Genomic DNA, 20,233 nt, shown 5'->3' with positions numbered 1-20,233 from the left:
TGCACTTAGTGGATCTCAGAGCCCACTGCCTGTAAAATCTCCCATGGAGACTGAAGACCACCCATTGAAAACAGTATATTACTGCCCCAAGCAAGAAGCTAGCACACAGGACTGGTCACTCAAGTCTTTCAAATACTATTTTATTGAGGGATTGTGGGAGGTGGTGGAGGGGAAAAAGGGAGGTTCAGGAGTGGATGGGGGAGGAAAACTCAGACAGAAAAAAGCAGAAAAGTCTAAAGCCCAGGTCCCTAGAGCACCCCCATTCCTCACTCTACCCGCACCGTTTAAAAGGCTACATAAACAAAGTGGTGAGTGCTGGGTTTCAGAGAGAATTACATGATACTCCGTCTCAACAGTCTACAAAGTACTTTTATTTGGAAAAACTGCTTCTCTCCTGTTATAAACCGTTTTACTCCACACTAATTTCAGACAAGAGAAGACTGAAGAGTGTGGGAGGTGGGGTCAGGAAAAATTCACTCAGTGTCTTTCAATGCCTTAAATGGTTGATCCAATAAAGATCCTTTAGAGAAAACCTTAAGTCTATTTTTTTTCTCCAAGTAAGCAAATCATACATGAGGGCTTTTCTTTTCTGGGGGACTGCACCCTGTCCCTTTAAATGCCAGGCCTGCCCCATTTCCCACGCATTCAATGAAAGCCCCACGTTTGCTGGCCTCCGGCCCACAATGTCAAGTAGTTTTCTTGCTATTGAATTTCAAGATTATTCTTTTGGATCATTTGCCCTTTAGTTTTAAGCATGCCACAGCAAAAATAATGTCCTTCTACAAAAGCATAAAGAAAACCCTGAGCCTTTTACAAGCCCACAAGTAGAGAACACCTTGTCCTTCGGTTCCTCTTTACTTCAAAATATGCTCCACTACATAAGCTGCAAATAAAGGCTATTATCCACTATCTGGAACGACCATGGCCTTGCCCATCCAGCAACAAGACACACAAGCGTACTCATTTAACAGAGTCTGGAATCTCCAACAATCCGCGGTATTCAAGTTGGCCCTCCAGATTACTCCATCTCTCAAGCCCTCAACTTAGCCCACTGGGCACACAGTCGGAACAAATCTTAAAACAGTGACTTTATTTAAAAACAATTACTTTATTGCCTGTTATTTCTGGCTATGACAGCTACGTAAGTTAATGATTAGAAACAGCAGCACATAAATGCTGCGAGCCTTAGTCACAGAGTCAGGGCTGCTTTCCGTGTTCACGCACATACCTCAGTGCTAAGGAAGGGAATCCACGGCCCCCACAAAGCCCATCTGCAGTTCTCTCAAAAGAAACCGAAATAGCTAAGGAGAAAATTAATTAGCAGAACTAAATGAAGTCCGAGAAAAACAATGTCATTCCAAACGCTAGCATATAAAACGTGAAATCTCAACTTCACACCCGATCATTAGGCAACACTCAGGGCACAAACATGGGGTTCTGCATGCAGCAAGAATCCTACAGTGGAGCCGGTCTAACCATGACTTTGTAAAAAGCACCTAATGCTAAAGGGAAAATAGTTACTTTTACTCGGCCTACAACTTTGCTATGCATTAGTCCACAGTACATTTGTAATGAGTTCATCTTTCTGATAAAAAGCGAAAGATGCTTCCTAAAAAAAAGGAAATCACAAATTAAAGACAAAATATGCAATAAAGGTGTCTTTGAAGAAAACTGAAATTAACCATGTTATTTTGAATTTTTTTCTTTATTTTTGTGATACAGTCTTAGCTCTCATCCATACTACAAATAAAGCATGTAATTTTATTTTCATTTTTCAAAACTTACTTCACAGCTTACATATGAAACCCAATTAAGACTACATAGAGGGATTGGATGGATGCCTCAGCAGTTGAGGACTTGTTGCTCTTTCAAAGGACCCCGGTTTAGTTTCCAACAGTCATAAGACAGCTCGCAATGTCTGTAACTCCAGTTCCAGGGCATATGACACCCTTTTATAGCCTCCCTGTGCACCAGAAACACATGTTACATAGGCATACATGTATACAAAACACTTTTACACATAAAATAAATACAAAAATTATTTTTAAAATGTATTGTATCACTGGCCTTTTAAAGCTTTGTTTTGTTTAATTGTGTGTGTGTGTGTGTGTGTGTGTGTGTGTGTGTGTGTGTGTGTGCATGTGAGTGCAAGTAGGTGGGTGGAGACCAGGGGCATGAGATCCCCTGGAGCTGGAGCTACCTGTGGTTGTAAAGTACCCAGTGTGAATGCTGAGAACCAAACTCAGGGCCTCTGAAGGTGTGGTATAGGCTAAATGCTGCACTAACTCTCCCAACTCTCCTAAAATTGTTGCTATGCAATTGATACCAAGTTAACACCCAATGTTTCCCTGCCCCAAGTGTATTATTCGGCCTGACTTTGATACCTTTTATTTATCACTTCATGATCAACTTTACGTACAAAGATCAACGACCCAGGAATGGGCCTCTCCTTCCAAGTATAGATAGACTTCATTGATTATTAACACTGTCACAATAATTCTGACCAACTTCTTGAGCATCATGTCATTTGCAAAGTCAGATGTTTCTAACACTATACATCAAGATAGGTTAAAGCTAGATGGTGGTGGCGCATGCCTTTAGTACCAGCACTCGGGAGGGAGATGCAGGTGCATCTCTGTGGGTTTGAGGGCAGCCCGGTCTACAGAGAGAGTTCCGTGGCAGCCAGAGCTACACACAGAGAAACCCTGTCTCAAGAAAAACAAAACAAAACAAAACAAAACAAAAAGATAATTAACAAAGTTATCAAAATTCTACAGGAAAAAAAAAAGACAAGCATCTAAAAGATCCCTATGTACTCCAAACTGTAGCTACCCCTCATCATCTTCAGGCATCTTCAGGCTCCATCCACATCTGAAGACCTAATCAAGCATGGCAGAAGAGAAAAACTTTGTAGTTAAGGCGTCCAGGTTAGGGGTTGGGGACTTAGCTCACAGAACAGTGCACAAGGCCCTGGGTACCTTCCTCAGCTCCCAAACAAACAACAGTCAAGGACAGACAGCAAAATAACCAGCTGCACAGCATTTACATTTTATAAGCAATCAAGAAATGGTTCAAGGTATCCACATGGAAACCTGTAGATTCCAGGCACCTCTAAGCCAGTTCATAGAAGGAATTTCAGGAGCCACAGATCATAGTATTTAAAGTCACCTTGATGTTCACCCCCTCTAGACAGCAAGGGCCAACAGTACAAAACAGAAGTACGAAACGTGGCTGTATCTGCCACACAAAAAAAAAAAAATGCCTTAAATGAGATAATAAGTTAAACTTGTAAATAACCATAACCATATAAATTAAGAAAGATTTAAAACATGCTCTACATGTCTCTTTAAAGCCTAAACTTCACTTAGGTAGCATCGATGTTTGCATTTATAGTGATATCAAAGGAAAGGATTTAATAAGACATGGTGACAAAAATTTTATATCATGAGAAATGAAAATACGCCTTGGGCAAAAACAGTCCTGTCTGTGCACCAAATGACATCACTACTTTTTGAGAAAAACAGCTTATTATAAAAGTGTCTATGCAAAGATTTAAACTTCTAGTTTTGATTTCACAAAGGTAATGTCTACAATCAAGAAAGCTTGAAAGAAAGGTCCTGATTCAAATTGACTTTTTTAAGTTGAAAGCTCATCCATGGTGGTCCACGCTTGTAATCCTGCCATCTGGGGGACAGAGGCGGGAGCATCGCTACACATTCAAGGCCAGCCAAAGCGACAGTGAGACCCAGTCTCAGAAACAAAGGCTGGACACCAGCTCTGTGGGTAAAGTGCCTGCTTTAGAAGCTCAAGAACCTAAGTTTCATCCCCAGAGGCCACACTAAAAATGAATTGCTTTAAGCCATGTGCCCTGGAGGTAGGCACGGGAGGATCCTTGGGGCTCACTGGTCAGGTAGCCAGCCAGTCAACCCTTAGATATCTGGAAAGTTCTAAGATAGTGAAAGACACTGTCTCAAAAACAGACAAAAAGCCAACAGTGGCACAAGCCTTTAATCCTAACATTGGACGCAGAGGCAAGCAGGTGGCTTTGAGTTCAAGGTCGGCCTGGTCTACGTAGTTAATTCCAGGACAGCCATGTAGGGAGACTGGTGTGTGTGTGTGTGTGTGTGTGTGTGTGTGTGTGTGTGTGTATGCATGTGTGCCTGCATGCATGTGTAATTATATTAAGACTATATTATCTTAATATTTTTTTAAATCCACAGTGAACAACACCTGCCCTCAGGCCTCAAGCAAGTGTATGCCCAATATGTACAAGTAGAAAGAAAGAAAATCTTGTAAAAAAATCCAACAAACTTTACTAGCAACAAAAAGAGGTTCCTGATCTCCTGTTCCTGGGGGCTAATTCCCATTAGTGTTGTACTGGGTTGGGTTTGCACAAGGTTCAGACCCCAGCATTATAATGCACACACACTTTTGTGAAGCATTTTGCTGAAGCATTTCCTTCCATTCTTTTCACTGATATAATTATACCAATCACAAGATTCTCCAAATATGTGCAAAAATGAACAATTATGGTCATTCTGATACAAAGAAAATAAACTAAATTAAGTCCTAAAATCAGCAAGAATGAACTTCAAGAAAGAGCCTCTGCCAAAGAATGTAACATCAAACACTACACACAGGCTAACGTCCCCGTTCCAACAAGACAAATCTCTCATTAGAGACAGCGGCTGAATTTGTATATCTTACACAGCTTCCATCTTGGGCTCTACTCAGTCATTTGACAGTTTGTCTTAACAAGGATAACAATCTTCAGTTTCTCCCCTGACCTAAAGGTACCTAGCACGTTACAGACAAGAAATGAGGAGCAACTGCCTTCCAAAGCAACTTCAATTAAGATTCAATTAAAAGCATTTTACAATGCTACCCAAACTGTTAGACTGACAACTTCCCAAGCATGTGGAATGACCAAATACTGGGTATCTTTCCCTCCATCCTGCTTGCAGATACAATACAGATCCGGTACATCAATTATTACTCTAGTAATGAAAACAAGCAGATACACGTTAAATTACAGCTCCGAAAAGCAAATCAGCTAACACAGTCTCAAATCAAATGGCAATGTTAAACAGAATGAAGACAGGAAAGGCCAAGGATCCACTGACACCACCAAGACTCTCAGTTTTCAGAAGGTGCAAATAAACACAGGGTTTCTGTAAACCCTAAAATGTTTCAACATGGAAGTAGTTGCTGGTGGTCGATGTAAATGATATCAGTCCAGTCAGAAACAGAACCAGAACCTAATCATAAGATCCTAAAATACTGACATTCATACATCAATTTGCAAAGAGAGTCTTCTCCAGACTAGGGGTGTATCTCAGTGTAGGACACTTAGTGGCTGAACACACAGAGACAATGGGTCGGATCTCCAGACTCCATAAAGGAAAAGGGGGAGGAGTAATCTTTTCCAAATAATTTTCCTTAGGAAAAAGTAAAAATTAAATACAATAGCACAGGGACACTGCCTGGCAAGATAAGGAATGGGTATTTAACAAATGTAGGTTACTATGTTGTTATAAAACATTAGACCAATTAAAAACATGGATCTGTCCTTTTTAAAAAGCACAAAAACAGTATTTTTTTCCCAAGCTTAAAGAACCCAATTTATCATTCAGACATACTCAGGGCAGGCAGGGCCTCCCGCAGCCCCGCAAATACTGCTCCCCAGTCACTGGGCTCCTTTCGACAGCCCAAAGTTGGGCTGTGTCGCATGAACTCAGTAAAATAATTGCCGGGGTTGGCCAATTCTTTCAAATCTGTCCAGTTTTTCTAAAACACACCAAAAATTGATGAATACAGAGCTAGAAAGACGGCTCAGTTGTTAAGATCACTTAATGCTCTTACGGGGCACCCAAGTTCGGTTCCTAGCTCCTGTATCAGGTGGCTTTCAAACCTCCTCTAACTCCTAGGAACCCTGGTAGTCTCTTCTGGCCTCTGTTGTACTGCACTCCGGTGCACACAGACACACACTGACACACACATATACACCCAATATTTTTAAGATGGAGGGGAACGGTACATGAGGGTTAAAAAAAAATGACAAGATGACTTGCCACACAAGCCTGACATCCTGAGTTCAATCCCCACAATCCACATGGTGGAAGGAGAGAGTGGACTTTGAAAAGTTGTCCTCTGACCTATCCACACACGCCATGACACATGCATTCCCCTTTTACACAAACATATCACACACAGATACACACGAACGTTTTATTAACAATAATTATTATTAAGAAAAAAAAAGTATGTGTGTAGTGGTACCTGCCTTTAATCCCAGTAAAAGTAGGCAGTTATCTGTGAGTTTGAGGTTAACCTGGTCTATATATTGATTTCTAGGTCAGACCAGGATACAAAATTTGATTTTGTCTCAAGGAGGGAACTTTATTTTTTCTTATTAACAAAGCTAGACCCATCCTAGCAAAAGTGATTCAACATACACAATGTTTCTCACTAAACTCAAATAATGATTTTGGTTGCCCAATCAGTTCTTGCTTGAGCTGTAGAGGAAATGATTTTCAGAAATGAGAAGCAATTTACAGTTTAGCAGGTTGGAAGATGCATCCAGGACTCTAAAACCCTTTCTTATTTGTATCATCTACCTTTGTTCCAATAATGCCCAAAACTTCCAGTACCTAGAAAGTGCATGTCAGTAGGATCTAGTGACACAGAAACCCAGGCTTGTCCTATGCCCAACTCTGATGCAATCTAAGAGAAAACGGACAGATACACAGACAAGGATAGGGAAGTGAAGCATGGATAAGCATGTGACACGAGACACCTACGCCTGACACTCCATGCTGCATCCGAGGCGCAGCTTCCTGCAAGCAACTCACCTAGCACATATAGAAGCCATACAAGAAGCACGATGTGGCAGCTCCGGGCCATGTGCACACTAAATAACACATCCCTAAAAGCAAGCAAACTCCAGCAGCCCAAACCCTCTTGTTCTTACTGAGTTGCTTCAAAGCAGCCACCAATAACACAAGAATCAGAAGAGCAAACAAAAGAGAAAAGGGTTTTGTTCAATACAATGTTTCTTCTACACTAAGAAACCGTTCACTACCCAGCAATGCATATACACAGTGGGGAGTGTAGATGACAGGAGAGGGGTACGGTGCACCTTGTCTTTTACTATTCTAAGCACATTAGATGTTTATCAAAATGAACAGACACCCGAAATAATCACTTAATGGGAGAAGGAAACAGACACAAAACTTTGTTACGAAAATTAAAAGGTATCCTGCAACTAAATCTATGCCTAGAAACATGACAAGCTTCCTGTTCTCTAAGACATTGTTAAGACTTTTTTATAATGGAAACTTTTTAACTGGGGGAAGCAGGTAGGCGCATGTGAGTGCAGGTGCTACGGAGGTACTGGATCCCCTGGAGCTGGAGTTAGAGGTCATAAAAAGCATCCTACAGGAGTGCTGGGAATCAGTCACATCCCCTACATGAGCATTGCATGCTCTTAACTACTGTGCCACACTCCTAGCCCACACTGAAAGGTAACTAACATTTGAAGAAATTGTTAAAATATAGTTTGATTTTTAAGATTACTATATATGCACCAAACATCTGACCTGGTTTAGGTGATAACGTAATTGATAAGTTCTACTGAAAAGAAAGAAAGGAACAAACAAACAAAAACTGTTCTGACAAAATTAAATATTTTCAAATAAAAAAAAGTATTTGACTCTGAGAATGTCAATCTTCAAACATAATAACTAATCATCTTTATAATCAATAACGAATATTACTCTAAGTAATTTGACCTCAGAAACAGAAGTAAAGGCAAGCTTCATTTCTTCTAATAAAGCTAACATTGAAGGCCAGCAAAATGGCACAGTTAGTGGATAAGGGCGCTCGTTGCCAAGTTCACCTTGTGTGCTTGAGACCAGCAAAGTGGAAGGATAAAAGCAACTTTACAGGTTCATCACGTGTCCACACATACACACATATAAAAACAGCTGTTACAGGGACATCACGTGTCCACACATACACACATATGAAAACAGCTGTTACAGGTTCATCACGTGTCCACACACACACACATATAAAAACAGCTGTTACAGGTTCATCACGTGTCCACACATACACACATATGAAAACAGCTGTTACAGGGACATCACGTGTCCACACATACACACATATGAAAACAGCTGTTACAGGGACATCACGTGTCCACACATACACACATATAAAAACAGCCGTTGCAGGGACATCATATAAAATAATAAACACCTTTAATTCCAGCACTTAAGAAGCAGAAGCAAGAGGATCTCTGTGAGTTCGAGGCCAGCCTGGTCTAGATAAAAAGTTCTAGGACAGCCAAGAATACATAGTAAGACCCTGTCGAGAAAGGGGGAGCGGTGGGATATTGGTAAAGTAACTGGCTGTTCTTGCAGAGGACAGGGTTAAATTCACAGCAACCACATGGCAGCTCCATAACTCCATTTCCCGAAGAACCAACGCCCTCTTGCATCCTCCTCAGTCACCAGGCACATACATGAAACACAGACATACATAAAACAGGCAAAACACACACACAAAACAAAAAGCCAGGTGGTGGTGGTGCACGCCTTTAATCCCAACACTCGGGATGAAGAGGCAGGCGGATCTCTGAGTTCGAGGCCAGTCTGGTCCACAAAAGCTAGCTACAGGACAGGCTCCAAAGCTACTGAGAAACCCTGCCTCAAGGGGAAAAAACACACATACATATGGTAAAAAAAAAAAATTTAAAAAACTAACTTTGAAAAGGTGTTTAAAATTAGCTTTTTAAATTAAAAAAAAAATGACAATGGTCACTGGCTTTCCTGCTATATACTAAATAGATCAAACCCAAATATTAGTATCATCATTTTAAAAATTCAATAATAGCCTTCGTAGGTCTCAACCACAGCAAACTTATTACATTTTAAATAATGTAGTAACGCGGCCTTATTTCTTATAGCAAGATTCTATACCCTTCATTCCACTGCAAGACTGCCAGAGAGAACAGCGGAGACAGCCTGCCACCACGCACCAACTTCCTAACGACTTTGGTACAAGGGAAATTATTTTAATATTTATTTTATGTGTGTAAATGTTTTGACTACACGCATGTTTGTCCACCATGTGCACTCCTAGTGTCCACAGAAGCAAAAGAATAGCCAGTTCCCTGTAACTGGAGTTATAGGCAGTTGTGAGCTGCCAATGGGTACCAGGAATTGAACCTGGGTCCTCTACAAAAGCAGCGAGTTCTCCTAACCACAGAGCAATTTTTCCAGCCTCCCACCCTAGGAGAATACCTCAAATCAATCTTTAAAAGGAATTTGATTTTATATGAAAGTAGCCCCAGTACTTTTTCATTTAAAATATTATCTGCCGTGGTCGTCACCACTTAACTAAACCTAGGTTTAGTCATAACTAAACCTAGCCGATAAAAGCGGTTATTACTAAACATTTCTCTGCTAATATAAGTGAACAGCTACCCAGTGCGTTCAGAGTAAACACTGACCACCATTTATTACCACTTCTCTTTGCACAGGGACACTTATGACTCATTCTGTCCACATGCACAATCCCCACATATTTATAACCGTCTGATTAGAAGTAAAAAAAGAGGGCTGGGGCTTTAGCTCGGCTGGCTAAGTGCTTGCCTAGCAGGGAAGAGACCCTAAGTTGGATCCCCAGCACCACGTAAACTGGGTGTGCCGGCACATACTTGGAATCCTACTACTTAGGGAAACAGGAGGATCAGAAGTTCAAGGCCACTCTCAACTGCAGAGGGAACTCAAAGTAGCCTGAGCTACACGAGGCCCCCTCGAGATGGATAAATAAATAAAGAGTAAACAAAAATGAAGACCCTCAAGTGTGGTTTCCAGCTCTCAGACGCAAAAGTTCATTGAAGGCAGGGACAACTCTTTCCTACTGCATCTCTTGCAAATACAAATAAAGGCTGCTGGTTAAGCAAATTCTCACATCTATAAACAAGATTCTAAATCAAAGAAAGACAAGATGAAATAGATCAATCTGACAAAATTAGTTCCTTGTATACAGCAAAAATACCATAAACTAGGCTATGAGAAAAGAGCGTTCAATACAAATAACGGATTAGCATCCTATACACAGCAACAAAAACAAAATAGGAACATCCTAATCACCTTCTGAAAAACTAAAAAAAAAGAATTCAATAAAAAACAGAAATCTAGAAGCAAAGGCATGGTGGCAAGATGAACATTAGTTTGAGATGAGTTCTAGGCTAACCTAAAATATACCATAAGTCTTGTCTCAAAAAAAAAACAAAGAAAACATATGATCAATAAACATGGGAAAATGCTTAAAATACTTCCAATATGAATGAAAACTAACCACAAACAAAAATATTCCATTTCCATTATACATCAAATTATATATCAAAAATAACATAAATAGCCTATACTGACAAAAATGTAGAGAAAAAAAATGAAACTCATTTCTGACCACGTCTAGCACAAATAAAGATGCACATGTCAGCAATCAATGGCTCAAATTCTAGGCTGATTTCCAAACTCTGGTCCATGTGCATAAGGTTTAAGGTGCAAATATGCACACTGCAGAGGGCAGAAAATGATCTATACAGTCTTCCTTAATAAAAGAAAAATAAAACCAAGTCCACAATATACTCCCACGATGAAATACTGGGGGAAGGGCATTAAAAGAAACGAATCGGCTCCGACAGCTGAAAGGTGGCTAGAGGTGTACACCCTGAGAGAAGGGACAAGATACTAAAGTATTCATGCATGAAAGTGTTACAGTATATAGAAGCAATGGGTGTACAATTAGGATACTATCTTAAATACGCTCCATTGTGTACTGTAAAGGGGTAACTTTTATGGTATGTGAATTGTATCTCAATTTAAAAAATAAACCAATTTAGTCAGTGGAGACACCCTCCATGTTGATTTCACACTAGCACTTACACAATCTAAGCGCACAAGTGTAGATAAACAGAGAAGAAGAAAGGCTAAAGAAGGAGAGGGAAAGTTTGGGAAGCATTTAAATAAAACCCTTCGGCTACACCTGTAAGACTTAATGCTTTAGAACGGAAACAAAAAACTAAGATAGGAATATAAATAGTTATTCTTTTTTGGTAGTACAAATTTGAGTCTTTGTTATATAATTATTTATATTTTCATTTGGAGAATAAACAGGGTGTGATATTGAAAGACTTTAACCTCAGTATTCGGAAGTCAGAGGTAGGTGAATCCCTGACTTCCAGGCCCGCCAAGGCTACCCTGTCTCAAGAAAGGAAAAAAGGCAACTATGAACTACACAGGCCATAAAGCAAGCACATCACAAAATGCAAACAGCAAACAAATGCATGTGAATGAATATGTATTTGACATTACGGCTCAAATAAATGCAAAATAAAATAAAGTATTTATTTTATGCCACAAACTGACAGGCTTTCTTTCTTCCTTCCTTCCTTTCTTCCTTCCTCCCTCCCTCCCTTCCTTCCTTTCTTTTTCTTTTTTAAACTGTTAATTTCAAGTTTAGGTAACCATGCAGGAGTAGGGTAATGCTCTAAGCCCTGAGTAAGGATAAACTACAAAGTTTACAAAGTTTGATAGAAAGTTTATGAACACATACAAAACTCTAAAATCTGTATACCTTTTGCTTGTTTTGGGTTTTGAAATAGGATTTCACAATGTGGCCTACCTACAGATGGACCTGGTACTCACTGTAGACCAGGCTGACCTTGAACTCACAGAGAAAGCCTCCAGAGTAATGGGATTAAAGGCGTGTACCAGCACAACCAGCTAAAAAAAAAACAAATCTGCATGCTTTTTTACTTGACTATCTCCCCTATAAAAAAATCAGAAAATCATAAAAAATGAATGTCAAGGCTATCCACTGCAACATTATTCAAACTAAAATCAAAATAGGGAGCAATCTAAAGGTTCAAGCAAAGCATGATAAATGCACAGTTAATCCATGGTATGAAACTGAATAGTGTAAAGAGATGCTTCTCTATGAGAGTGGAAATGCTCATCTGTCTACCCTCAGAACCAAGATGTTTTCTAATCACTCTAAAACACCCTTGCTGAGTGAGCTAACATTAACCACCAGGCTAGGTATGTGTATTTCATTAATCCCTTCGCTGAGGCAGATGGGTCTCTGAGTTCAAGGACAACCTTGTGTGCATAGAGTTCCAGGTCACTACAAAGTGAGACCCTGTCCCAAAATGAACAGATATAGACAGATAAAGGTTGCGAAAATAGTTATTCTGTATTATTGTAATATATACACTATACATAATGCAAATATTCTAGTTACATATGCATTGCATGCTTATTTTACACACGTTACATATATTATATACAATATATGCAAAATTATTATACATTACAAAAAATATTAAAAGACATTAACAGCTAAAACATGTACATACAAGTAGATAGATACAATACCTGACTACAGAAATATTAACCAATTATCTATAAAAATTTCAAATAACTTCTTTCTCTGTATTAGGCCTTTTTAAAATAAATGTATGTATATCTACACTTTAGAAAAAAACACGATTTTCATTTAAATTTGAAATGATATGAACACTTCATAAAGAACACTGTCCAATTGCAGCATGCAATTTCCTACTCTTTTAAAGATTTACTTACAGACAGGTGGTGGTGTACGCCTTTAATCCCAGTGCTAGGCAGGCAGAGGCAGGCTGGTCTTTGAGTTCAAGGCCAGCCTGGTCTACAGAGAAAGTTGCAGGACAGCTAAGGCTAAACAGAGAAACCCTGTACCCCTCCCCCCCAAAAAAAACAGTAACAACAAAAGTAAATAAATAAATAAATCTATTTATATGTCTATATGTAGGTCTCTTTGAGATTATGCAATATTTGTGCAGGTTTGCCTGCAGAGGCCATAAAAAGGCAACGATTCCTCAGCGCTGGAGTTAGGGCAGCTGGAAGTCACCAATGTGGTGCTGGGAACTGACCCAGGGTCCCCTGCGAAGGCAGCCAGCACTCTTAACCTTGAGCAATGATTCCAGCCCAGTAATTTCCCATCTCTTTGGGTGACATAGATCACCAAGAGATGAGTAATGGAAGGGAAAAGGAGGGGGGAATAAGGAGAGGAGAGAAGGGGAAGAGAAGGAAGGAGGAAGGGGAGAGAGGCAGGGAGACAGCATCAGCCGCACCATCAATAAGGTAAAATCATCAAACCAATCGGTGCCTCAGTATTCTTAGTTCACAGAGAAAGTTCTATGGGGCGTGGGCTCACCTAAAATAATTCCTGTACTAACAAACCTCTGTATAAGACAAAGAGTACAGTATCAGACAGATTGTAGAGACACCTATAAACTACACCCAGCCAAACTCCAATTTGGATTATCCTCTTGTGAAAGGAAACAGTGAAATAACTGTTGTTCCCTCCCTTGGCATCTGAGGAGGGAAAAACCTTGTAACTCCTGCCTTTTCTTCTTCTGTACCACGAGTATTATCACTGGCAACAGTAGTAATGACTACAAAGGGAACTGGCTTTATACATGGTAGGCTTTCTATCCATGTCAGGCTGTATACCTAGTTTATATTGGTCCCGGGTGTCCTCTGCAGACTCCACTATTTCTCAGACCTATTTCTCAGAATGGTGACAGTACATTTTCACAGTGACTCTAAGTTTCTTTGTCTCATTCTCAGCAGTACACAGTGTATCTGGGACTGTGTGGCAGGAAGCAACACAGCTGACTGAATACAGCAGTGGATACAGTAACCACTGGTCATACTGATGAAACCAGACATCAAAGACACTTGTACCGTAAACGCATGCTACTCCACACTAATTCTTGTTTAAAAAGTATTTTTCATTAAAACAATATATACTGGCAGATCATAGGCTGGTTATTTTTACATAGAAAGGCTCTCAAGGCTGATTTCTGAGAATACAGTCTATAATTTCCTAAGTTTAAGAATGATGGCATATCTAACCTTAGATTTACAAGCTGTAGTTCTACAACTATTCTCGCAACACAAATTAAATTTTAAAAAGAAACAACAACAACAAAAAAGACAGTGACCCAAGGGGGAGCCTAACCCAGCCTTGGGGACAAGTCTGTACTTCCTGGCCCTTATTTCTCTTCCCATGAAGCAACAGTACATTCATAGTTAAGGATCACTCTTACATGGCCACATGCTAGTCTAACGGGAGAGCTATTCTATCAGATTGTACTTCTACTTCAATCTCACAGAGTTCTCTGTGATCATCATGGTCTTTTAAACATAGGGGATTTTCTTCAAGTAAAATCCCAGCACCCCCTCAAGGCAACCATTGGCAAGACAGAAGCCCAGCAACCAGAACCTCTGGGGAAGCACATTCCTTAATGGATCACCTGGGCAAGCTGCCTCACCAGCTAACAGCTTTTTAAGATGTCCTGACATTTACACACAGATCTGCCACTTTTTACAGATTTCCATCACTTATGGGCACTTATTTGAAGTCCCCTATTTGGCTTCCTTCCTAATTTTTGCTTTCTAAAAAGTCGCAAGAAATATTTGATCTGCTCGCGTACTTGCAAAGTCACACCTGCTAGAAAATTCCTACTATTCTGCTTGGTTCAATGATACAGACATTTTGAAATCATAATCAATTTTAGCCAAAAGCCCTCCAAACTTCCCATGCCCAGTTGACATTTCTACCAGCCGCAGATGAGATCCTCCAGCAACAAATCTGTCAAGTGGCTTGGGAAGGTGTTCCTGCTACTTCACCCTATTCGCTGATCAGTGCAATTCCCATCAGAACCATACACAACTGAGATTCGCCCATCCTTATTCCTTTAATTTGTACGTTTTTAAATGTCTCCAAAGACAAAATACACAGGCTGTATACAAAGTCCTCAACTAATAAACCTTCAAATACTAGGTACCTCCATAAAAATACTAGTCCAAATTACCTAACAGACACAAATCAGAGCCAAATAATAAAGCCAATCGCGAATGCCTAAACCAGCAAGAGCTGTGAAGGTGTACTGATTATGTCTCATCTGCCCACTCAAAGGACTAAAGGTGACAAATAGAAAGCTATCAAATCATACCAGTGGCCAAATTAGCTTTCATAAAATAATAAGCAGCAGCTTTCACATCATAAATGTCAATAGAACAGATGGCAATAGTAAGAATGGCTATAATTGGAAGTTCGCTGAAACTTAGATCTGACTAAAAATGAAAACATTAATATTTTAAATGGAATGTTTTGAATATAACTATTCATTTCAGTCATATCAGACCAGCATAAATCTTTGGTAATAATACATAAGCTATGGTCTTTTCCTGCAAATAGATAGTCTGAAAATGCATCAACTCTGACCTGCCTATTCTTCATTAGCTAATGGATATTCTAGGCTTCACTATTTCATCAAAATCTCTTTCTAGGACTGTGTGCCAGTAGTTTTAAATTAAAGGTCTCCCACACATCTTTGTGACAGAATAAAACCTCATTAATTCAAATCCAATTAGCTCAATTCTGAAATAGTATATATAATTCTCATTTGGCAACAAGTTGAAAATACCATAATTTCTTCCTCTACAAGTTCTCATAATATTATTGTGAAGTAAAGGAAATCAACCTGAAAATCAATTTGCTTTTCTAAACTAAGGATTACAAAGCTAAGAACTCATCCATCTTCATGGCTGAACAGCTCATGCTCAGATCTGGGGTTCCTCAGCTTATTAGCTACTGTATACAATGCAAGGGCATTAACTTGTCACTGCTAATAGTTGAGAGTGTAAGTATTCCTTTAAGCATACTGGATTCAGAGCTCTCTCAAATTCATTTTTGCAGTTCCTCTGATTTCCAATCAATTAAATTTTATCCTATCAATTATATCCACTATACAGCAAGACACGGCATCTTAAACGATACTAGTAGAAGCCTTATACATGCCTGGCAATCTTATTCTCCCTTTATTCTTATCATTTTCAAAGATTTGATAAGTCAACAAATGGATCCCGGGATTAAGCAACACGCTTGGTGTGCTTGAGTTTACAACTAGTTATTCCCAGCGAACAGTGAAATCTCTAGCAGTCTGAATCACAGTAATTACAGTGTGACAAGGTCCCTCCTGGGCGACAGAAGTTGGCATTTTTCCCAGGACTTGTCACATCATGGGAACCACACAACACAAATAAAAATCCAAAAATAAACATTTTAAAACAATGGCTTATAGACGGCATAAAGAAGAAACTCCGCAGTTGAGAATTAAAGCCGTAAAGTCCAATCAACAGACGGCCCTCACTAGAGAGATGGAGAAGACGAGGCTACTGTCAAGGGCTCAACACACCTTGCAGGTAGGTGAGTGCCCTGTGAACAGAAACCCGCCTCCCTCAGGCTGGACAGAAGATCATTCAGTATGGGAACTACAGGGCAGCATCACCACTCAACCCACAGAAGCAGAGAAATGGGGGTAAGTAGAAAAGAGGGGGGCGTCGATTTTATGGGCCAATTAGCTTCTGAGCAAGGTGCCCAAACAAAGTTACCTTAAGAGCAACATTTTCTAACAACTGAGTTGATTTTCCCTATCACAACAAATACTGCTGTTTAATATGCGGTTTGCCTTGAGGTGAACAGCAGCTAAGTTGCAGGGGCAGAATACCAAGGAGCTCGGAAGGTGTTTCTTTTGTTTAAACTCCTCTGCAGAGGCTCTCCAGACTCGGGAAGAGAGAGAGGGTCCAACCAACATCCCCCCAGTCATCTGCAGGCAGCCTGGCAAGGCTCATTCTCATCATGGCTTGGAGGAGATGCAAATCAGAGTATCTGTCTATATGTTCATATAAAACGCTAACAGATGCTAAGTGTTACCTCCTATAGGGCCACGTATATTCCTAGCTCTGTTAGAAGATGGATGGACTCCTTAACCATTCAACAAAGCCTATCAAAATTTCAACTGGTCAAGTTTTGGAAAGGAGCTATAAACCTAACCACTAAAGGCACAAAACCAAAATCCTACTTCCCATTACACAAGCACCGAAAATGAAAATAAACACAGAAAACACAAACTCTGCCACCTCAAAGGGACACCTCCTTTCTCTTTCCTTTATTCAGCCCCTGAATGTTCAATAATTTCCACATCACTCTAAGCAGAATGGATTTATTATGATGTTACTCTAAGAAACGGCAGGAGTTCTAGATGCCAATAAAGATTACAGATCAAATGGAAGATAACTACCAACCATTGTGTCCACTTAGATAAATAAAGCTGCACACAAACAAAGCACCTTATTGTATGTGTACTGTTGCCTCCAGTAATCCAACTAAAGCAACCAGACAGCAGCTTTCCAGAGGCAGAAGGGAAGGGAAACCAGTATTTTTCATAACCTCTTCACACATCGTTTTAAATGGCATCCCTTTTCTGCACCCACCCAAACTGTCCTGCTTTTTATTGAAGATGTTGAGGACCACTGAGCCTCAGCAACAGTATGTAAAAGCTCGAATGTATGACTGAGGATCAAGGTGTAGAAAGAACTCATAGGCAACACAGTATCATTCCCTGAAACTTAGCTTTCAACCTTAAAGGAACACTCCCCCCCTTCCCTTGGGAGTCCCAACCAGAAGACACTTCAGAATGTGCTCCATATCTGCTGGGGCAGTAAAGTGGCGCGGGTGGGGGGGAGTGGGGAGTAAGTCCCAAACTAGGAAAACTCAGGCTGAGGTGAGCTGGAGGCTAACTCCCAAAGGGACAGTCTACAGCAACTGGCACCTAGTGGCTCAAACTGAGGCCACAGAAGCCTAGAGAACTGACTTCTCAAAACGGAACAATAACTCCCTCCAATGCATGCGTGGCTAGTAACACAGGTGAATCTCAATTTCTCCAGGAGGAGAAGAAAAGGCGCAAAGTGTTTATTCCCTCCAGCCCCACTCTCCAAAGCTCCAAACCCAGTAACTAATTGTACCTTCCCCAAAGGACCCACAGCAACCCAAGAGGGCTGGGATGAATAAACACGCGACACCTGACGGTCCTTTCTCTGCGCTGACTTTACCGGAGCCCCAGTCGACCGCTTGCGCGCGCGCGGGCGGCAGCAGGGACCGCGGGCGGCAGCAGGGACCTGGCCAGCAAGACACCGCGCCCCCGGGTCCCAGGCTAGACCGGCAAGCGCGACGCGGGGGGCGGGGAACGGCCCAGGGAGCGCCCGGGCCCCGCGATTGTTTCCTCTGGAGCAAAGACATTTTTTATCAAGTCTCTTTTGTATTCGAGCCCTACCTCTTTTTGGCCTAGGGAAGCTTTCGTGCAAGTGGAAGACGACTTTCTCCACAAAGTGCTGAATGTTACTGTGCTCCGGGCCGCGCACGAACACCATCCAGTCGTGGGTGAAGCCCTCCACCGTGGGTTTCTTCCTCACCTGGGCGCGGTGCCCCAGCTCCAGCTTCACCTGCACGGCACACTGCAGGCAGGGGGAGGAGAGACAGCCGTGAACAACAGGAAGGCGACTGTTCACTGCTCAACATTGCGCCTGACATTTTTTCCCTCCTCCTTGAAACGCACATAAAAGGAAACGGCAGTGCCCTCTGCATCCACGTTTCACGCGCGTGGGCGCGCACACCCCACACCCCCAGATACACCGAGCGGGGCCGCAGGGGCCCCGGGCGCCGCGACACAGCGGCCGGGATTGTAACGGAATGTTACCCCTAGTCGCGAAGGGGGTCGGAGAAAGGGGAGAACACGACCACCACAGCAAGCACAACAAACGCGTCGGTAACAAATTAAGAGACAATCAGGAGGAAATGCCCGGGCGCTTTCCCGGCGTGGGAGGGGGGGTGGCTGAGATGGGGGATCGGGGGTTTCTGGCGAGCCCCCTCCCCGAAAGTACAGCGGCGACAGGCACACGCCGAGGAAGTCTTTGTGTACGTGTGTGTGTGCGTGTGGAGCGCGGTGCCAGGCGGAATGGAAACTACAGGCAGCCTCTGCTGATGGGCACAAACTCCCGTGTTCTTTCTTACCACGGGGTTCATGCACAAGAATGAGCCGTCGTCTCACTCACACACACACAAGCCCGCACGAAAACACGCCGAGGCATCCATAACTCAAAGCACCCCGCACCCCTCAGCGATCAGCCCCCCACGACCGGCGAGGCCAGCCCAACACAGCCCCCGCTGCACACTTTCAAGAGCCAAAGTGGTCACAAACTCCCTCCTGCCCCCCCCTCCACCGCCTCCCCGAAAGCCACGAAATGCAGAAAGGCAGGGCTGCTGGCGGACCGCCGCCGAGCCCCGGTCGCGCACACCGGCCGCTGGGGCAAAGTTGCGAGCAGCCCCGCCGCTGTCAGCCCGCACACTCGGGCTCACGCGCGCGCCGCGGAGAACGCACCATCGTGGCGGCCGCGGCGCTCGGCGGAGGTGCGGCCGCAGAGGCTGCTCGCCGCGTCCCCGGACCGTGCCCGCAGCTCCCGGCGGCGGCGGCGGCTGAAATATGGCTGAGTTATTATTCGCCTCCTTTCACCGGGTGTGAGTGTGTGTGTGCGCGCGTGTGAGCCAGAGGGAGTGTGAGTGCGCTTCTTGCGATTGCAAAGAGGCGAGGCGGGCGGGAGACGCGGGGGGGGGGGGGGGGGGGTGGCGGCGAGTGTGCGAGTGTGTGCGCGCGCGCCGGGGGGGTGGGGAGGAGGGAGAGGCGGCAGCTCCCCGCGAGCAAAACCAACCTTTCTCTAATTGGAACCGCGGAGCGCTGGCGCTGTCTGGGCTGCGGCGGGGCGGAGGAGGAGAGGGAGGGGGGCTTTTATTATTATTTTTGCATGTACTTACCGAGCTAGCCATGCCTGGGGGCCCGGAGGTTTGCCGGGGTGTTGTGTGGTACCCCCCCTCCCCCGCCCCCTTCAGCTGTAATTCATGAAGAGGCTGCTATGAATGAGAGCGCGCCCGGGAGCGGAGGGTAGATGGCGGACATGCTCTGCCTTTGCCCCCACCCCACCCCGCGCTCTCTCTCTCTCTTGCTCGCTTATTAAACTCAGCCCCAAAAGCAAAAGCAGCAGCAGCAGCAGCAGCAGCTCCGGGGCCAGAGGATGAGTCCGGAGCATGCGCCGTGGCGCCTGACACCCGGGCTTCAAGCCTCTCGGGGCGGAGGGAGGGCGCGCGGGCGGGGCGGAGCGCGCGGGGAGGCCGAGCGACCGAGCCAGGGGGAGCTCGAAAGAGCCAATCAGCGGCCGCCTCCCGAAACCCCGGCGGCCCGCAGCGCCACACTGGAACGCCTCGCTTAAAGTAACAGGTT

General features: G+C 43.0%; 1 protein-coding gene across 2 annotated transcripts in view; it reads right to left on the bottom strand.

Annotated features, from left to right (window-relative positions):
• The window catches only part of Mllt3 (MLLT3 super elongation complex subunit), a 265,674-nt gene extending 245,647 nt beyond the window's left edge, over positions 1 to 20,027 (bottom strand). Inside the window, exons 1-2 of one of the 2 annotated variants that reach the window (XM_087904864.1) lie at positions 19,771 to 20,027; positions 18,236 to 18,416 (exon numbers count right to left, since the gene is read on the bottom strand). In XM_087904864.1, coding sequence (XP_087760990.1) covers positions 18,236 to 18,416; positions 19,771 to 19,782 — 193 coding nt within the window. In that variant the 5' untranslated portion in view covers positions 19,783 to 20,027. Of the gene's footprint in view, positions 1 to 18,235; positions 18,417 to 19,339; positions 19,478 to 19,770 lie in introns of those variants that run through there. The other variant, XM_085686236.2, reaches the window with a different exon arrangement.
• Positions 20,028 to 20,233: the final 206 nt, after the last annotated feature.

The sequence above is a fragment of the Myodes glareolus genome, chromosome 3 (genome assembly GCF_982192425.1).
Source record: "Myodes glareolus chromosome 3, mMyoGla1.1, whole genome shotgun sequence".
NCBI lineage: Eukaryota > Metazoa > Chordata > Mammalia > Rodentia > Cricetidae > Myodes > Myodes glareolus.
This window is presented reverse-complemented; position numbering and strand designations above follow the sequence as displayed.